Raw genomic sequence first — 19,821 nt, forward strand, 5'->3', positions numbered from 1 at the left:
CCCCTCCTGCTGCTCCTCCCGGCGCCGCGCCCAGCGCCCTCCCACGCCGCCCGCGCGCCCGCCTCCTCGCTCCGCGCCGCCCGGATCCCTCACGCCTCAGCGCCCCGCCCCCTACGGCCGCGTCTTCGCACAGCTTCTACGCTCGCGGGCTGCTGCATCGTGCTGTCGGGCTTCTTGGAAACTGTGTGGTAGATGGAGCCTAAGTAGTGGATGCAGTTGTCGCCGGAGGACGGCCTCCTCCGTCCTCTGGGTTCCTCCTGCCTGCCTTCCGGGCTGCCCCCCCCCCGGTCGCCTGCCCTCCGGCTGCCTCCTCCACCAAGGTACCCTGTTTGCCAGGGGTGGGCTCCCTCGGAGGCTGCACCGCCAGTCGCAGAGCGTGTTTTGCCGGTGGTGTCCGCGGGCCCGACCGCCGGGAGCCCGGCGCACAGGGGCTTCCCCGGCGAGAGCGGCCCAGGGCGGAGAGGCTGCCGGGCGGCCCCCGACCTAGGGCGCGTTCAGGTCACCTGCTGCCCTTTGCTGCTTGGTGTGCGCGTTGTTTTGCTCCGATCTTCTTTTCTCATGTGTTAGACGTTTATTTTAACAATGACAGTGGAAGTTGGGAGACCCAACTCTTGAGAGGTCGGGGGTCTGCTCCACCACTTAGCTTGTAAAAACCCTGACTTTCTTTATATATGAAAATTATGGATCTTAATGAGTGTATAAGAATTACATGTCGGGGTCGGGCGGTAGCGCAGCGGGATAAGCGCACATGGCGCAAAGCCCAAGAACCGGCTAAGGATCCCGGTTCGAACCCCCGGCTCCCCACTTGCCGCAGGGTCGCTTCACAGGCTGTGAGGCAAGTCTGCAGGTGTCTGTCTTTCCTCCTCTCTGTCTTCCCTCCTCTCTCCATTTCTCTCTGTCCTATCCAACAACAACGACATCAAAAGGGGGGGAAAAATAGCCTCCAGAAGCAGTGGATAGGCACTGAGCCCCAGCAATAACCCTGGAGGGAAAAAAAAGAAAAAGAAAAAAGAATTACATGTCAGTGTGGGGGTGCCAACAGTTTTTTAACTGGAAAGACGCCTCACAAAAATATTATTTTGGTGTCTTTTTTTATCCCCCCTTCCCGTAAATATTGCAAGGAAGAAGAGAATGAAATCTGCTGTTTGCATTCTTTCCCTCTTCACCAAAATAATCACTGATTGTCTAATAGTTAATTTTGGGCTTGCAGCTCGGGGAGTGCAGTGCCAACCTAGCCGGTTCACAAATGAGCAAGCTGTGAGACCTTTACCTGAAACAAGAACGCAGAAATGGTTCAGATTTGCAAAGAAAATGTGGACGGCTTTTAGCTTGAGAGGCCAGGGAAGACAGTCTTGGAAACATATTTATTAGCCAGTTGAAATATAGGTAACATCAGGAGAGATGTCTAGGGGTGTGGAGATTGATTTCAGAAATGGTACAGATGGGTCACTGTATCTAAGTAATTATTAGGTGATGTTTCACATCTTTAGAGGCTCTGGGAGGTGTAGCCAGAACAAACATTCCTTATAGTTTCTACTTACAGAAAAACGATTGCCCCAAATTATTAATACAAACAGCACATTTTTTTTATTTAAAGGTTTTAATTTTGTTAATTAAAATTTATATATTAATTTCTGTGACAGATTCAGACCATCACTTTGACCAAGAGTGCTGGGTTTTGAATTTAGGACCTCAGACAACCACTTAATGTGTTCTGTCACTGAGCCAACTCTCTTGTAAAATTTTAATTTTTTTATTGCCTCCAGGATTATTGGTAGGACTCTGTGTGCAAGGAGTCAACTGGTTCTGGTGGCCATTCCTCTCCCTGCCTTTTGTTTGATAGGACAAAGAAAAAAAATGAAAGGGGGATACAGGGAAAAAGGGAAAAACGAAGCTAACTACAGCACTGCTTCGCCACTCATGAAGTTTCCCTCCTGAAGATGAAGACTGGGGACTTAAACTTTAGTCCTTGTGCATGTAATGTATGCTCTCAACCAGGTGCAAAGCTGCCTGGCCCCCACAAAAAAATATTTCTTTATTTTTATTGCCACCAGGATTGTCCCTGGGGTTCAGTGCTATCACTACGAATCCTGGCAGCCATACCCCCCCACACACACACACTTTATTTTTATTTGATAAGACAGAGAGAAACTGACAGGGAAGGGGAGATAGGGAGAGACCTGTTTCATGACTTATGAAGTTTCCTCCTTGCTTTTTGGGGGGGGGCAAACCTGTATCTTTGAGCATGGTGTTATGTCAGTTTAACCGAGCGCACTACTGCCACCACCCCCCATTAATTTTTACATATGTTGAGAAACAATAACAGAATATAATTGAAGTCATGGAAATAATTGGTCATTGTCCAGAACAGCATGTGTAAAAAGAAAAATAGTGATAACAGAATGTGAGAAAATAGTGCAAGAGATGGAAAACATGACAGAATTTATGGAACAAAACATGGAGAGTTATAGAATTGCAGGAGGTGAGAGATAGCTCTCTCCTTAGAACACATATTTTACCATCCATGAATGAGGACCCGGGTTTGAGGCCCTGGCCACCACATGGAAACACCTACACACAGAGAAGCTTCATCAGTAGTAGAACAGTGTTATGATGTCTTTTCTGCTTCGCCCCTCGACCTAAAAAAGAAAGGAAAGGAAAGAAAAGAAAGTGTCATTGAATTTCAAACAAAGGGATTATGTAGGCTTCATTATGTTGATTTGGGTATTTTTAAAAAACTTTTAATATTTATTTCCCCTTTTGTTGCCCTTGTTTTTTTATCGTTGTTGTTATTGATGTCGTTGTTGTTGGATAGGGCAGAGAGAAATGGAGAGAGGAGGGGAAGACAGAGATAGACACCTGTAGACCAGCTTCACCGCTTGTGAAGCAACTCCCCTGCAGGTGGGGAGCTGGGGGCTCAAACCGGGATCCTTAAGCCTGTCCTTGTGCTTAACCCACTGCGCTACCGCCCAACTCCCTGATTTGAGTATTTGCTCTTCACTTTTAATCAGTAAGAAGGGAGTAATAAACACTTCTCAAGTGTGAAGGCTAAACGTTTTTGAAAGTTTATGACACTCTGGTGGTGGGAATTGTACCCCTCTTATCCCACAGTCTTGATCATTATTAAGTCAGAAAAAAAAAAAAAAAGGAGAAGGCAGGCTGGGCGGTAGTGCAGTCAGTGGTTAAGGCACATGGCGCACAGCGCAAGGACGGGCATAAGGATCTGGGTTCGATCCCCTGGCTCCCCACTTGCAGGGGGGTCGCTTCATAGGCCATGAAGCAGGTATCTTTCTCTCCCCCCTCTTTGTCTTCCCCTCCTCTCTTGATTTCTTTCTGTCCTATCCAACAACTATGACAGCAATGACAACAATAACAATCACAAAAACAAGTATAAACAACAAGGGCAACAAAAGAGAAAAAAAAGTTGAAAAATAAAACAAAATACAACTTGGGCTGGGTTTGGTGTATTGCACCAAAGTAAAACACTCGGGGGTGGAGGGGAGGGTTAAAAATTTTTTTTTTGAAAGCTTAAACTATCAATAGTGTAATGCTTGATAGTTCAAGAGCATAGTAAAAGCCATCATTTTTAGTCAACTCTTTACTAACCCCTTCATCTTCAAGAGTTCATCTTCAAGAGTAGAGACTTGGGGAAAAGGCCTTTAATTTCTGATGTTTACTCTGTCATTGGTTTCATAAGTGAAAATTTTGGCAGATGACTAAGGTTAAGTATTAAAAAGTATGTTAGACTTGAAGTGAATATAGGTTGAATATATTGTTGCCAAAAAAAAATGCAGTACAGTGAATTGCAATAATGAGAAAAAAAGATTGAGCCTTCAAAAAAATTAGAGGATATGGGGGAAAATGTAGATATGTTTCTAGTAGGGAAATGATTTTATGTTATAGCCCAGGTGAAAAAAAGAAAGGAAAAAAAATTTCTTAATTACTGTAGTGAGGAAGGGCAAATACACAGGTTACACCCTCCCTATGTTTTTAGACACACCCATGACTGCACTAGAGGTGATAATGCCAGGTTATGAATAGCAGAAAGTCAACTTTACTAGTCAGTGTTAATTATTTTATTTATTTATTTATTTATTTATTTAAAATTTTTTATTTAAGAAAGGATTAGTGAACAAAAGCATAAGGTAGGAGGGGTACAACTCCACACAATTCCCACCACCCAATCCCCATAACCCACCCTCTCCCATGATAGCCTTCCCATTCTCTAGCCCTCTGGGAGCATGGACCCAGGGTCGTTGAGGGTTGCAGAAGGTAGAGGGTCTGGCTTCTGTAATTGCTTCCCCGCTGAACATGGGCGTTACTGGTCGGTCCATACTCCCAGTCTGCCTCTCTCTTTCCCTAGTAAGGTGTGTCTCTGGGGAAGCTGAGCTCCAGGACACATTGGTGGGGTCTTCAATCCAGGGAAGCCTAGCCAGCATCCTGGTGGCATCTGGAACCTGGTGATTGAAAAGAGAGTTAACATACAAAGCCAAACAATTTGTTGAGCAATCATGGATCCCAAGTTTGGAATAGTGGAGAGGAAGTGTTAGGGAGGTACTCACTGCAATCTCTAGTGTAATCCTGCTTTCAGGTATATATTTTGCAGTAGTTTATGGATACGTGTGCACATACGCTCTCTCTCACAGAAACTGGTGTATGTCTAGGTTATGGGACTTTGTTAGAAAGTGAACTACCTGAGATGAAATTAGAGTGTACTATAAAAGGAAAGGTCTCACCCGAGTAATGAAGCTGAAGGGTTGTCATTCCACACGTGAAGTCTCTGGATACACTCTGAGGTGAAGCATGTTGAGATGGCAATCGTTGCTTTGGTTAGGTTGTGATCGGCGGATGCAATATTATTTGGTATGGATTGGGAGATGCATACGGGAAAGTGAGCCCTATCCAAGGGTGCCAGGACTGGGGGAAGTAGGGGCTCTATAGTGAAGATGTGAGGTTCCTGCTGTCTTAGGGTTCAAAAAGACAATCAATAGTTAATATTATCATCACATTATTTGTTAATTGGGTTAACTTTGAAAAGTCCCTTTGTTATGGTTTGCTGTACAGTACCCAGTATCTTGTATATAGCTGTGCTATTGGAAGCTTCTAATCTACTTGGTCTAGGCTTTTGAGAGAGTCCGCATATCAAATACGTAGCCTATCTATTAAAAAGATTCAGTTTGTCTTTTGAGAACCTTTGAGACATACGATTGATTTCCCCCTCTCATATTAATTAACTACTGATTTATATGTCTACATTTTGCTAGGAGTGTACATAAACACCATTCCCATCACCAAAGGGCTGTGACCCATCCCTCCCGCCCACTCCCACCCCCCACTGGCCCAGGAAGCTACATGTCTACCCCTCACCACTGGGTTTTTACTTTGGTGCCCTACTTACAATTTGATCAGGTCCTGCTTTTAGTTTCCCTTTCAGATCTTCTAAGTCAGCTTCTGTTGATGAGTGGGATCATCCCATACTCATCTTTAACTTTCTGACTTAGTTCACTTAACATAATTCCTTCTAGCTCTGTCCAAGATGGGTCAGAGAAGGTGGGTTCATTGTTCTTGATAGCTGCATAGTATTCCATTGTGTATATATACCACAGCTTTCTCAGCCATTCATCTGTTGTTGGGCACCTGGGTTGCTTCCAGGTTTTAGCTATTATGAATTGTGCTGCTATGAACATAGGAGTACACACCTCTTTTTGGTTGGGTGTTATGGAGTCCTTGGGGTATAACCCCAGGAGAGGAATTATTGGGTCATATGGAAGGTCCATGTCTAGCCTTCTGAGAGTTTTCCAGACTGCTCTCCACAGAGGCTGTACCAATTTACATTCCCACCAGCAATGTAAAAGGGTTCCTCTGTCCCCACATCCTCTCCAGCATTTGTTGCTGCTGTCCTTTTTGATGTATGCCATTCTTACAGGAGTGAGGTGGTATCTTAGTGTTGTCTTAATTTGCATTTCTCTGACAATCAGTGACCTAGAGCAGTTTTTCATATGTTTGTTAGCCTTTTGGATCTCCTCTGTGGTGAATGTTTTGTTCATTTCCTCTGCCCATTTTTGGATGGGGTCATTTGCTTTTTTGCGGCTAAGTTTGCTGAGCTCTTTATATATTTTGGTGATTAGTTTCTTGTCTGATGTCTGGCATGTGAAGATCTTCTCCCATTCTGTGAGGGGTCTCTCTGTTTGTTTAATAGTTTCTTTGGAATTATTTTCTAATCTATAAACCAAGGCTTTTTTTTTTTGCCTCCAGGGTTATCACTGGGGCTAGGTGCCAGCACTATGAATCCCCTGCTCCTGTGGTCATTTATCCCATTTTGTTACCATTGTTGTTGGATAGGACAGAGAAAAATCGAAAAGGAAGGGGACGGGGGTGGGGGGGTGGGGGGGGATAGGTCTGCATGTCTATTCACTTCCTTGAAACCTGCAGGTGTTTTTTTTTTGTTTTTTTTTTTTTAGTGATGTTATTAGGATACAGATCTTTCAACTACCACAGCAAAAAGACTTAGTCATATATCCATGGCCAGTAAATATAGAAAACTTGATACCAACCAGTATAGTCTGTGCCATTGTTGAGAGAATTCTATTTACATTTAAATTTACTTTAGGGTTAGGGAGATAGCTTATGGTTATGCAAAAGACTTTCATGCCTGAGGCTCTGAGGTCACAGGTTCAATCCCCAGCATTACTGTAAAAGAGAGCTCTGCTTGGTCTTTTCTCTGTATCTCTTTCTGTCTGTGTGGAAATCCCAGGATTCCCTGACTAGGCCAGGTGTGTGTGCGTGTGCGTGTGCGTGTGTGTGTGTGTGTAACCTAAAGGCAAGAATGTAGCAGTTGAGGTGTGTGTGTGTGTGTGTGTGTGTGTGTGTGTGTGTGTGTATGTGTTTAACCTAAAGGCAAGAATATAGCAGTTGAGATTTGGGTTCACCATTTTGGAAAAGGCTAGTAGGTCTCTTTTAGGTATATTCCAAGGGGCTCATGAGTTTACTAATTTTTGCCTAAGGCCAGTAGTTAACATGAAGGTGGACCAAAGGCATTATCTGGGGAAATAGTCTTGGAGTTGGGGATAGGATTAGAAGGCTGGGTCAGGGAAGAGAGTAGCTCCCACATATAGGAAAAGTATATAAATATCATTAACTATAAATCCCATCAATTTGATCTGGGGCCCATATTCAGCACAGGAGCCTATGTGATCTCTGCATCCCTGTAGGTTGATACAGACCTATTCTAATGACATCTGTTAATCTGCCTCCCCTTCTCTTTGTTTACAGGCATAATAGACCACATATTCTCATCAACACAATATTTGGGAAATCATCTTCACTATTTTTTAAAACAAGTTAAACATGTGTTTGCCATTTGACAATTTTAATTACCTAGCCAACTAATTACTAAATTATTTAATTACATTAAATTTAATGTAATGTGCATATTCCTAAATTTTTATTTGTACTAACCCCATCATCACCCCAATTTTTTTTCAATTAAACATCCCAAATTTTTGTCAACAGATGGCTAGATAGAGAAATTGTAGAATACTGTTCAGTAGTAGAAAGGAACCTTATATGCAATAATAGTATGAAAAAGTATGAAAATAATTATGAGTGAAAGAAGCCAGAAAACCAAATACTATACATTGTATGATTCCATTCATGTGAGTTTCTCAAATATGCTAGCTAATCTGTTATAAGAGTTCAGTAATTGTTTCAGCACAAGGAATAGTGTTAAAAAGTAATTATAAAGGGGGCCTCAGCCATGGCATACACAGTTAAGCAAACATATACACATATTGCCATGCACAAAGACCTGGGTTCGAGTTCCCCTCCTCCTCCTCTGCAGCAGTGTCAGGTCTTTAGGTGTCTCTTTTGTCTTTTTCTCTCCCTTCCCTCCCAATTTCTCTGTGTCCTACCAAGTATAATAGAAAGGGGCGGGGGAAGACCAGCTGGAATGTCGTAGAGCCAGCACCGAGGCCCAGCAATAACCCTGGTGGCAATAAAAATATAAAATAATAAAATTTTAAAAATAAAGTAATTATAGGGAGTTGGGCGATAGCACAGCGGGTTAAGTGCAGGTGGCGCAAAGCGGACTGGCATAAGGATCCCGGTTCTAGCCCCTGGCTCCCCATCTCTAGGGGGTTCACTTCACAAGTGGTGAAGCAGGTGTGCAGGTGTCTATCTTTCTCTCCCTCTCTCTGTCTTCCCTTCCTCTCTCCATTTCTCTCTGTCCTATCCAACAATGAAGACAACAATAACTACAACAATAAAAACCAAGGCCAACAAAAGGGAATAAATAAATACTAAAAGGGTAGGGGTAGATAGCATAATGGTTATGCAAAGAGACTCTCATGCCTGAGGTTCCAAAGTTCCAGGTTCAATCCCTTGCACCACCATAAGCCAGAGCTGAGCAGTGCTCTGATAAAAAAAAAAAGAAATACTAAAAAAAAGAAAGTAATTATAAAGGGCTAAGTTATAGGCATACAAGTTATGTTCCTTTTGCTTACTGAGCTTTAAAACTATAAATATATGTGGTTTATTCTGTTACTATCTAATAAAAGTTTACCAGAAATAAAATGTGTACATACACATACAAAAACATACATATCCATCTATGAGAAAGACATCTTGCCATTTGTGACATTATGTAGACTTTTTTTTTTTTTTAAAGCAGGGATCTCATACATGTGTGATTTCACTGCTCCTGGGCTGACTTTTCATTCAGGCAGAGAGGAATTCCTCCAGTGCCATAATATTTCTACATAGTCTTGGGGAATAAACTTGGATACGCCATGTATCCTACTTGGTCAGCTCTTTTTCTAGCCCTATATGTATGGAATCTTAAAAAAAAAAACTATAGAAATAAGGTAGGAAAATGTTTAGCAAGGAATAAGACATGTAAATGAAGAAATCAGAACCCTGTGTACTGTTGGTGGCAATGTAAATGTCTTAGCTGCATTTTTCACTCATGTTTCTGTGTGTGTGGACCTTGGTTCAAGGCCCTGGTCCCCACCTGCATAGGGGAAGCTTCATAAGCAGTGGAGCATTGCAATATGCAATAGGTATCTTTCTTTATCCTTTTCAATCTCAAGAAAAAAAGAAAAAGATATGACCACTAGGAATCATGGAGTCATTGTGTAGGCACTGAACTCCAGCAATAACCCTGGTGGCAATAAAGAAATAAAGGAATTTAATATAATAGAACTACCATTTCTTTTGTAATTCCTCTGCCAAGTATTTATCCCAAATAATCAGTATGGGGAATTTCAAAGGAGATATTGTACTCCTGTTTACTTCAGCCTTATACATGTTTCAAGAGGTAGAAACAATCTAAGTGTCCAATGATAGATTAATAGATAGTGAAAATGTGTACACATAGATTGGTGTATTATTTAGTCTTAGAAGGAAAATATCTCTTATACTGCAACAAGAGTAAACTTGGAGTATGTTAAACTGGGTGAAGTGAGTCAGCCACAGAAGGAGAAATATACATTATTTGATTTATATGAATTATCCAAAGTAATCAAAATTCTTGAAAGGGGAAAGTATAAAGGTATCCAGGGAATGGGAACATTACAGTGCGGAGTATCTGCTTGATAGGTATAGTGTTTCAGCATACAAGATGAAAGAGTCCTAGGGATCTTTTGTAAAACAGTGTGTCACACAACTAAATTATCTTTATGACCAAGAAAAAAAAAAATTCAGGGCTTTAGTTTATCAAAAGGTACTTTAAAGAGAGTGTGAAATGGAAGAGAGCTTTGCATGTGTTAGACCCCAGATTCAGCCCCCAGTATTAAATGAGAACAAGGAGAACTCAGTGGATGATGGAGTAGAGCTTTGCTCCTACTCTTTGTGGCTCACTCTCTCATTAAAAAAATAAACAGGGCAGTAGCGCAGCGGGTTAAGCGCACATGGCACGAAGTGCAAGGACCAGCAGAAGGATCCCTGTTTGAGCCCCTGGCTCCCCACTTGCAGGGGAATTGCTTCACAAGCAGTGAATTAGGTCTGCAGGTGTCTTTCTGTCCCCCTGTGTCTTCCTTTCCTCTCTCCATTTCTCTCTGTCCTATCCAACAATGATGACATCAATAACAACAATAATAACTACAACAATAAAAAGGGCAACAAAGGGGAATAAATATTAAAAAACAAACAACAACAACAACAAATTCTTTCTCTGCCACCAGAGTTATTGCTGGAACTCAGTGCTTACACAACTCCACCACTCCCAGCAGAAATATGTTTTGATAGAGGGTATGTCCAAGACAGAGAAGAGATACCTGCAGCTGCTCTAGCACTCATGAAGCATTCCCTCTGCAGATGGGACCCATGGGTTTAAACCCAGGCCCTTGCACATAGTAACATGTGCACTCTATCATGTGAACTACCACCCAGCCCTACAATACAGTAAAATAAAATAAAATATGCTCTAATGAGGTTACTCAGTGCTAAAGTGCCTGCCTTGAACATAGGAATCCGTGGGTTCGATTTCTAGCAGTATGTATGGAATCCACCAAGAATTATTTTTATTATTATTTATTGGATAGAGACCACCAGAAATCAAGTGGGAAGGGGGAGATAGGGAGAGAGAGAGACACCTGCGGTTCTGCTTCACCACTCGCAAAGCTTTCCCCCTGCAGGTGGGGGTCAGGGGCTTGAACTTGGATTCTTGTGCATTGTAACAAGAGTGTTCAACCAGGTGAGCCACCACCTGGCCCCCCTCCACCAAGAATTCTATGGCTGATGAAGTGTTGCTTTGCTTGCACTCATTAATATGCTCAACAGTAGAATACATACATGAGACCCTGGGTGTGATCAGTAACCATGCATTAAATTAACATACAAAAAAAAAGATGGAAGTTAATAGTTGGGGAAAGATATAATTCACACAACCTAGGAATCTTTTTTTCATTAGTAACATTCATATGCAATTTCACCACTTCTGGGCTGTTTCTCCCACAGAGAGATAGAGGGAGAGCTACCACAGCACCACAACTTTCCCCAGTGCTATGTTACCATTTCTCTGTGCAAAACACACACACACGCACACGCACACACACACGTGAGAGAAGGAAGGAGAAAATCAGCATCAATCTGGCATATGCAAGGTATTTATTAGATAGATATAGAGAGCAGTTGAGAAGAGGAGAGAGGGAGAGACACAGAGAGAGAGAGAGAGAGACTTGTAGCACTGCTCCACCATTCATGAAAATTTTGTCCTGAAGGTTGGGAGCAGAGGCTTGAACCCAGGTCCTTGCATGTTGTAGTGTGTACTCTCCCAGTGGCACCACTGCCCAGCCCCATCACTACAAGCATGGAGGGACTCAAACCCTCTATAATTCCTGTACATTACCTAATATCCAACCCATGCTCAGATTTCCTTAGATACTGTCAAATTGACTTTTAAAATTTGTTTTCTTGAACCAGTATGTATTTATTGAATAAGCTTTCTTTGTCATGTAACAGTTCCCCTTTGTTGTCACCCTCCCCCATGTCTCCCTCTCACTTTACTTGTTGAAGAAACCAGTAGTTGCTCTGTATACAGTTGAATTTCCTTTATCCCCCCCATAACCCCCTGCCCACCAGTGGCATGTCATTTCTCTGTAATTGAAAGATAGGCCTGAAAGATTATTTGATTGAGATTTAATTTTATGGCACAAAATCTAGTTGTTCAGCTCTTAAGAATATTAAAATTGATCAGTTAATTTAGGATCTAGGTTTGTTTTCAAAGCAGTGAGTATTATATAGAATATTTATATATATTATTTTCAAAGCAGTGAGTATTTAATATATAGAACATTTTTATGAGAATGATTTCATAAGTATAATGTTAGGTTTTGTGGATTTGTCATGTTTATATGAGTTTTCAGTGATGATCTGTGTTTTGAAGTTTTGCTTCTCTTTTATATCTTTAAACTTTTGTGTATGAAAAGACAATTTCTTTTCTTTTTTTTCCCACTACAGATTTTCAGCTACTGATGTTACAAAAAATATATATATACATTGGAGCATAGAATTGTGGAAAAGACTTAAACCAAATAGGTAAATAATAGTCTTAAATAAAACAGTAAAAATCATTGTTATAATGATCATTGGTGGGGCTAATTGGAAAAATTTGAATATAAACTATAAAACACTATCAAAATTGTTTCCTCAGCCTTATGGCTGTACTTTATTTATATAAGAAAATCTTCTGACATCTTTAGCTTGAAGGGATAAAATCTATGCAACCTACTTTCAAGTGACACAGAAGAAACAAATGATATGTAATGTGAGAGTTTAATGAAGTTGTAAACTGAGAGGATTTAATCTATTTCCAGTAGAAGCATAAATTGATTCAACTTATGTGGAAGTCATTTGGAAGTTTGTATCAAGTTATTTGTTTAACTCAGCAATCTTATTTTTCTCCTATAGTAGTTGTAATTACAAAAAGATTCATGTATAAGTATACGTATGTGAAAAGTCATAAAATGAAGGGATGAATGAGTAATTGGCAATAAATAACCTGTCTAACAATGTGAACTTGATTAAATATCCTAAAAAATTGTAGACTTTAGGAGAGTCAGGCATTATCGCAGTGGGTTAAGTGCAAGTGGCACTTAACAAAGTGCAAGGACCAGTGTAAGGATCCCGACTTGAGCCCCCGGCTCCCCACCTGTGGGGGGAAGGGTTGCTTCACAAGCGGTGAAGCAGGTCTGCAGGTGTCTGTCTTTCTCTCCCCCTCTCTGTCTTCCCCTCCTCTCTCCATTTCTCTCTGTCCTATCTAACAATGACAACATCAATAACAACAACAATAACTACAGCAACAATAAAAAACAAGGTCAACAAAAAGGAAAATAAATAAAATATAAAAAAATGAAAAATTATAGACTTTAATATGACAATTTAAATAGCAGTGGTGTCTACATTTCTAAGTATCAGCGCTAAGTACTGACATATTTTTGTCATTCAGAATGCATGCATGAACATAAACATACATGCTTGACTAGTAAGATTTAATCTGCGTGTGTGTGTGTGCGTGCGTGTGTGTGTATGGTAGTTTTGTAAAGATGGCACCTATATGTTGCCAGTGATCATTTCTCAATAGTAAGTTTACAAGTGATTCTTACACTTTTTTGAACATTTTTATGCTTATCGATTGTCTCCCAAATGTAAAGCTCACACAAGTTAGCTGAGATATATTGCCATTTATTTTGTAAAATCAGAAATTATTTTCTAATGGCATCTGAATAGTACTTACTTTTTTCCTCAGTGCCAGGACCTCATGCACATGTGATTTCTCTGTTCTAGGTTGTTTGTTTGTTTTTCCTTTTTCTTTTTCCAGTAGAAACAGAGAAACTGTGGCACTGGAACTTTGCCTGGTGCCATAGCACTTCCATGTGGGTTCTGGGGTGCAAACCCAAGCCACGTACATGCCTATTGGGTAAGCTAGGTATTTCTCACCTCTGGATATCTTTATACTCTTTTTTTTTAATTCTCCTATTCTTCCCCCTTCCTTTCTCTCCTTATTTTCTCTTTTCCCCTTTTTTTCCCCACCATGGTTATCAGTGGGATTCAGTGCTGCAGAGAGAAAGAGAAAGAGAGAGGCAGACAGATAAACCTGTAGCACTACTCCTCTGCTCATGAAGCTTCCCCTTTAGAAGTGGTGGCCAGGGAATTGAGCCTGGGTCCTCTGGATATATTTACTTCTAACAGGATCAACATATGCTTTGATGTTAGTATTCATTAATGCTTTTATAGTTTAGTTTTTAGCAGGCATTATTTATTAAACTTTTATTTTATGTCTTGATTTTCCTTAACAGATTTTCCTTCAGTTAGTTAGAAATATGGATCCTGAAGCAGAGAGACCACAAATCATCCAAGCGACACCTCTTCAACAAATGGCTGCCTCTTGTACTGGCGCTTTATTGACATCACTAATGGGTAAAATAATGTTACTGATATAGATTATATAACTGATAAGTTAGGAATTCCAGTTGAGTTTTTCTATTTGAAATAATGATATCTTTAATCATCTTTTATGAATGCTAATATTCCTTCACCAGCCTGATCACATGAAGGATATCCTGGACAGAGAATCAAAAGACTTGAATTTCAGTTCTTGCTTTGTCATCCTGAGGGCGATAAAGCACTTTGGAGTAGTCTATTCACTTTTCATCTGAGAATTAGAGGCTTAGATCAGTTATTTGAAGGCCTTCTTCCTATTAAACTTTTATTAATTTATTACTGTCTTTCAAAAATAGAAACAAGAAGATGGAATAAAATATTTGCCTACTAGCCCAAGAGGTGGTGCAGCAGATAGAACACCCAGCTTGCAAGCATAAGGTCCTAAATCAACCCCAGGCATTGTGTGTACCAGAATATCGTTCTGCTTTCTTATCTCTGTCTGTTTCACTAATATACGGATAAATAAAAAATTTAAATAAATTTGCATAAAGAATAATGCAGAATTTGGGTGATTTAAGTAATAACAAACATAAATTAATGTTTTGAAAAATAAATTACTACTTTGTATTAACAATATAGTTCTTAAATTTCTTTGGATGTTTTTTAGTATTTTTGTAATCAGTTTCTTACAAAGACAGCAGCCATAGGTGATGATATAGCATTTTATTGATTTTTAACTTAATCTGTTTATTTAAGTAAACTATTGTTATTAGAATATTAGAATTGTGATTATTAATTATTTTAAGATGTTAATATCTTTTTTAAGATCTTAATATCTTATTTTAGATAAAAATCGTAGGGCTGTAAAGACATTAGAGATAATCTAATATCTTATTTTTTTAAAAAATATTTATTTGTTTATTTCCTTTTTGTTGCCCTTGTTGTTTCCATTATTGTCGTAGTTATTGTTGTTGATGACATTGTTGTTGGATAGGACAGAGAGAAATGGAGAGAGGAGGGGAAGACAGAGAAGGGGAGAGAAAGATATAGATACCTGCAGACCTGCTTCACCGCCTGTGGTGGGGAGCAGGGGTTTGAACCGGGATCTTTATGCCGGTCCTTTGCGCCATGTGCGCTTAACCCTCTGTGCTACCGCCCGACTCCCTGATCTCCTTATTCTTAAATTCTTCTTATTCTATTTGTCATTTTTCTTTCTTGGACAAAGTATAGTGTGTAAATTGAAACAATTCTTCTTTGCTGTGCTATTCTCAAACACAGTGACACAATCTGTTAGTGAAGATAATTTATGGCAGGTTTACAGACTAAGAAAATTGTATTATTGATTAGTTATTATATCAGTTATTCTCTATTAAAATAGACTTGTGTTACTGTAACTTTTCAGTTTTAATACTAATAGAATTATATGTATAGAAATATGACAAATGATAGTTCAGTTCTTGTGAGAATTACTCACTGATTCTCCTTAAATAAAATTCAAGAACAGACATTAGAATGCTACATTTAAGAGCTGGCAATATGCTGTATCTAGATGCTGTGGTATCTTTCTATCTTTATCTCTGTCTGAAAAAGTCAGCCTAAAGTGGTAAAATATTTGCAAGAAAAAAATGTCACATTCACAACTACTTTAAGTAAACTTTTTTTTTTAATTTAATTTAAAAAATTTTTTTAAAACCAGAGCACTGCTCAGCTCTGGCTTATGATGGTGCTGGGGATTGAACCTGGGACCTCAGAGCCTTAGGCATGAAAGTCTTTTGCATAACCATTATGTTGTTTCTCCAGCCCAAGATAAGTAATCTTTACCATTATATAATCGTGAGAAGTATAATTTGATATATTTTGTGTTTTTTTAATGTACATATATTATATCACTTGCTATTGAAGTGTGTATATCTTCATAGTGACACCCTTGGATGTTGTTAAAATTCGACTTCAAGCCCAAAAAAACCTATCCCCCAAAGGTATGTATACTAGTCATCCTGAGAATATTATGCTAGATGTTTTACATAAGGTAGTTTTGCTTGAGTAATATTCTTTTTGCCACCATGCAGAAACATTTGTTCATGCTAGTTATACATGCTGAAATATATTAGAAAACAAACATATATAATAGTTTTTTGAATCTTTTGTGTATATAAGAATCCGGTTTCTGTAGCTAGGTATATGCCTTCCACATAATAATAGAATTATGTAAGAGACTTTAGAATTTATATTCCTCTGTAGTCCAAGAGATGTGTCCATTCCTAGAATATACCTCCACTAGTCATCTGTTATTTTAAAACTGTGATAGAAGATTCATTATTGGGAGTTGGGTGGTAGCGCAGCAGGTTAAGCACAGGTGGTGCGAAGTGCAAGGAGCAGCGTAAGGATACTGGTTCCAGCCTCCGGCTTCCCACCTGCAGGGGAGTCACTTCACAGGCGGTGAAGCAGGTCTGCAGGTGTCTATCTTTCTCTCCTACCTCTGTCTTCCCCTCCTCTTTCCATTTCTCTCTGTCCTATCTAACAATGACAGTGTCAATAACAACAACAATAATAACGACAACAACAATGAAAAACAACAAGGGAAGCAAAAGGGAAAAATAAATAAAGAAAGAAAGAAAATTCATTTTTTAGTCAGACAGTTTAGTTAATTGCCAGACAACATAATTCATGTGGAGTTTGAGAAGAGTAGTTATACATTATATTAGACTAACAAAAATAGCATTTCTTGAGCAATATTTTACAGTTTTATAAAAATAATGATATTTTAAATTATTTTTATAGCAGAAAACTGTTCATATTTTGAAGAGGTTGGCTTAGTCATAAGTTGCACTCTATTGAAGTCCTAGCTTAACATAAATGAAAAGCAGGTATTTTTCAGATGAATGAAAGATTAGAGTTTAGGAAAAGCTTAATTACTAAGGTAAATTCCTATACATTAGAGAAATCCTTAGAAGCAAATAGAGGCATATGACTTGTAAATTTACATGTAATCAAACTGAGAAGATAAGAGTTCAGTGTTGCATGATTAAGTGAATCAAATTAATGTGTGTTTCATCTTAAAAGATAAAGACAGGTTATATCTCTTCTAGTTGTGCCAAGTAACTGCTGATGGTTGGCCTCTTCTTTGTTAGGAAAGTGTTTTGTTTATAGTAATGGACTTATGGATCATATATGTGTCTGTGAAGCGGAAGGTAACAAAGCATGGTATAAGAAGCCAGGGCATTTCCATGGAACATTGGTAAGTAAATTATATTATTATAAATATTGTAAATGCTCATATATTTTGTCATATGTGAATGACTTTTTTATTAGAGATTTAATATTGATTTACAAAGTTGTAAGACAACAAGGGTCTAATTCCACACCTTTCCCACCATCAGAATTCCACATCCACATTCCCTCCATTGGAAACTGTAGTAGTTCTGCCAAGATCACAGATATAGAAGGACTATTATTTCTATAAATATATATACATACATTTCTTTTTTAAATATTTATTTATTCATTCCCTTTTGTTGCCCTTTTTTTTAAATTTTTAAATTTATTTTCCCTTTTGTTGCCCTTTTTTACTGTTGTTGTAGTTATTATAGATCATTGTTAGATCAGACGGAGAGAAATGGAGAGAGGAGGGGAATACGGGGGGCGGGGGAGAAAGACACCTATAGACCTGCTTCAATGCCTGTAAAGCGGCTCCTCTACAGGTGGGGGGTTGGGGGCTGGAACCGGGTTCCTTACTCCAGTCCTTGCACTTTGTGCCACATGTCCTTAACCCACTGCACTACCGCCTGACTTCCTGTCCTTGTTGTTTTATTGTTGTAGTTATTATTGTTGTTGTTATTGATGTCGTTGTTAGATAGGACAGAGAGAAATAGAGGAGAGGAAGACGGGGGCTAGAGGGGAGAGAAAGATAGACACCTGCAGACCTGCTTCACCACCTGTGAAACGACTCCCCTGCAGGTGGGGATCCAGGGGCTTGAACCAGGATCCTTACTCTGGTCCTTGAGCTTCACGCCATGTGCGCTTAACCCGCCGTGCTACCGCCCGACTCCTGCATTTATTTAATTTATTTATTTATTTGCCTATTTAAAAAAATTAAATTTATTCCCTTTTGTTGTCTTTTTTTTAATTGTTGTAATTATTGTTTTTGTTGTTGTATAGGAAAGATAGAAATGGAGAGAGGAGGGGAAGACAGAGAGAGAGAAAAAGATAGACACCTGCTTCACTGCTTGTGAAACTACTGCCCTGCAGGTGGGGAGCCAGGGTCTCAAACCAGAATCCTTACGCTGGTCCTTGCACTTTGCACCATGTGCACTTAACCCGATGCGCTACTGCCTGACTCCCTTATTTTCCCATTTTTACTGTGGTCCTGCCTTATCTTCCTTTCTAAGTCACAACTACACCTCTTACTACTTCTGGGTGCCCTTCCTTTTTTTCTTTATTTCTTTTTTTTTAATATCTATTTATTCCCTTTTATTCCCCTTGTTGTTTTATTGTTGTAGTTCTTATTGTTGTTGTTACTGATGTCGTTGTTGGATAGGACAGAGAGAAATGGAGAGAGGAGGGGAAGACAGAGGGGGAGAGAAAGACACCTGCAGACCTGCGTCACCGCCTGTGAAGCGATTCCCCCTACAGGAGCCGGTGCTTGAACCGGAATCCTTCCAACAGTCCATGCACTTTGTGCCACGTGCACTTAACCCTCTGTGCCACTGCCTGACTCCCTACCTGTTGGTATGCATGAGACCCCTTCTGTTTCATTTGGTTTAAATCCCCCCTGCTTAACACTATTCTATTTACATAACCACTGTTAACAAGTTCCACCTCCCTCCAGGGCATTTGTGGTTCAGTGATAGGATTCTCGCCTGCTCCACCCCCTCCTTGTCACACCCTGATCCCTTCTTTGTCACACCCTGATTTTCACCAGTCACTTTTCTCTCCACCCTCTCTATGTCACATCCTGTTTCCACCCTACTTGGGAAGTATATATAAAGACAGCATTGTGAGTTTTAGAGTACTTTACCTTTAGTTTAGCTTAGCTCAGCTTAGATTGTGCTGCGTCCTGCATGAATAAAGAGATACTGCGTACAACCCAGCCATGAGTCCCTGGTCGTCTGTTACCTGCCCGTGAAGCTAGCCCGGTGAAAACAACATAACCCATCGAAAACGACACCTACCCTTCCTTTTTTTCTTTTCTTTTAGAGTCATGATAGAATTAGGGTTTAGAGCCCTCTAGTCATCTTTCCCTAACATTTCTCCCATTCTGAGAGTATGTACCAAAACTCTGTGGTGCAGAAGGTGGAAGGTCTGACTTCTATAATTGCTTCTCCTCTGGACATGGATCCATATCCCCAGCCTGTTTCTTTTTTTTTTTTAATTTTATTTATTATTGGATAGAGACAGAGAGAAATTGAGAGGAGATAGAGAGACACCTGTAGCTCTACTTCACCACTCATGAAACTTGCCCCCTGCAGGTGGGGACCAGGGACTTGAACCCAGGTCCTTGTGCATTACAATATGTGTGCTTAACCAGGTATGCCACCGCTTGCCCTCCACCCCCACCCCCACAGCCCCAGCCTATCTATCTTTTCTCTAGTGAGTGAGAGCTCTGGAGAGGTGACATTCAGGATAGAGTCATACTAGCATTGTGGTGACTGAAAGGGAGTAAGATATAAATCATGGCAATCATTTTCATTAACAGGAAACAAAGGGTAGGAATAGAGCAGATGAGAATAGGGATTTTAAGGTGGAAAGAAGCAAGGAAGTTTATTTTAGGTATGTTCCTAGAGGCCCATGTCTTTAGTAATTTTTGTTTGAACTTGATAGCTAATATAGAGGTGGACTAATAATATTGCCTGGGAAAATGGTGTCAGAGTTGAGAAGAGAACTAGAAAATTGCATTAGGGCAGAGAGTAGCTCCCAACTTGAAGATATAAGTACAATTAATTG

The 19,821-nt window shown here is 39.8% G+C and overlaps 1 protein-coding gene across 2 annotated transcripts in view; it reads left to right on the forward strand.

Annotated features, from left to right (window-relative positions):
- The first annotated feature begins 79 nt into the window (after positions 1 to 79).
- Positions 80 to 19,821, forward strand: part of SLC25A40 (solute carrier family 25 member 40) — a 49,534-nt gene continuing 29,792 nt past the window's right edge. Inside the window, exons 1-4 of one of the 2 annotated variants that reach the window (XM_016192048.2) lie at positions 11,956 to 12,033; positions 13,794 to 13,914; positions 15,798 to 15,857; positions 17,010 to 17,116. In XM_016192048.2, the coding sequence (XP_016047534.1) occupies positions 13,818 to 13,914; positions 15,798 to 15,857; positions 17,010 to 17,116 (264 nt within the window). In that variant the 5' untranslated portion in view covers positions 11,956 to 12,033; positions 13,794 to 13,817. Of the gene's footprint in view, positions 321 to 11,955; positions 12,034 to 13,793; positions 13,915 to 15,797; positions 15,858 to 17,009; positions 17,117 to 19,821 lie in introns of those variants that run through there. The other variant, XM_060196275.1, reaches the window with a different exon arrangement.

This window comes from Erinaceus europaeus, chromosome 8 (assembly GCF_950295315.1).
Source record: "Erinaceus europaeus chromosome 8, mEriEur2.1, whole genome shotgun sequence".
Lineage (NCBI taxonomy): Eukaryota > Metazoa > Chordata > Mammalia > Eulipotyphla > Erinaceidae > Erinaceus > Erinaceus europaeus.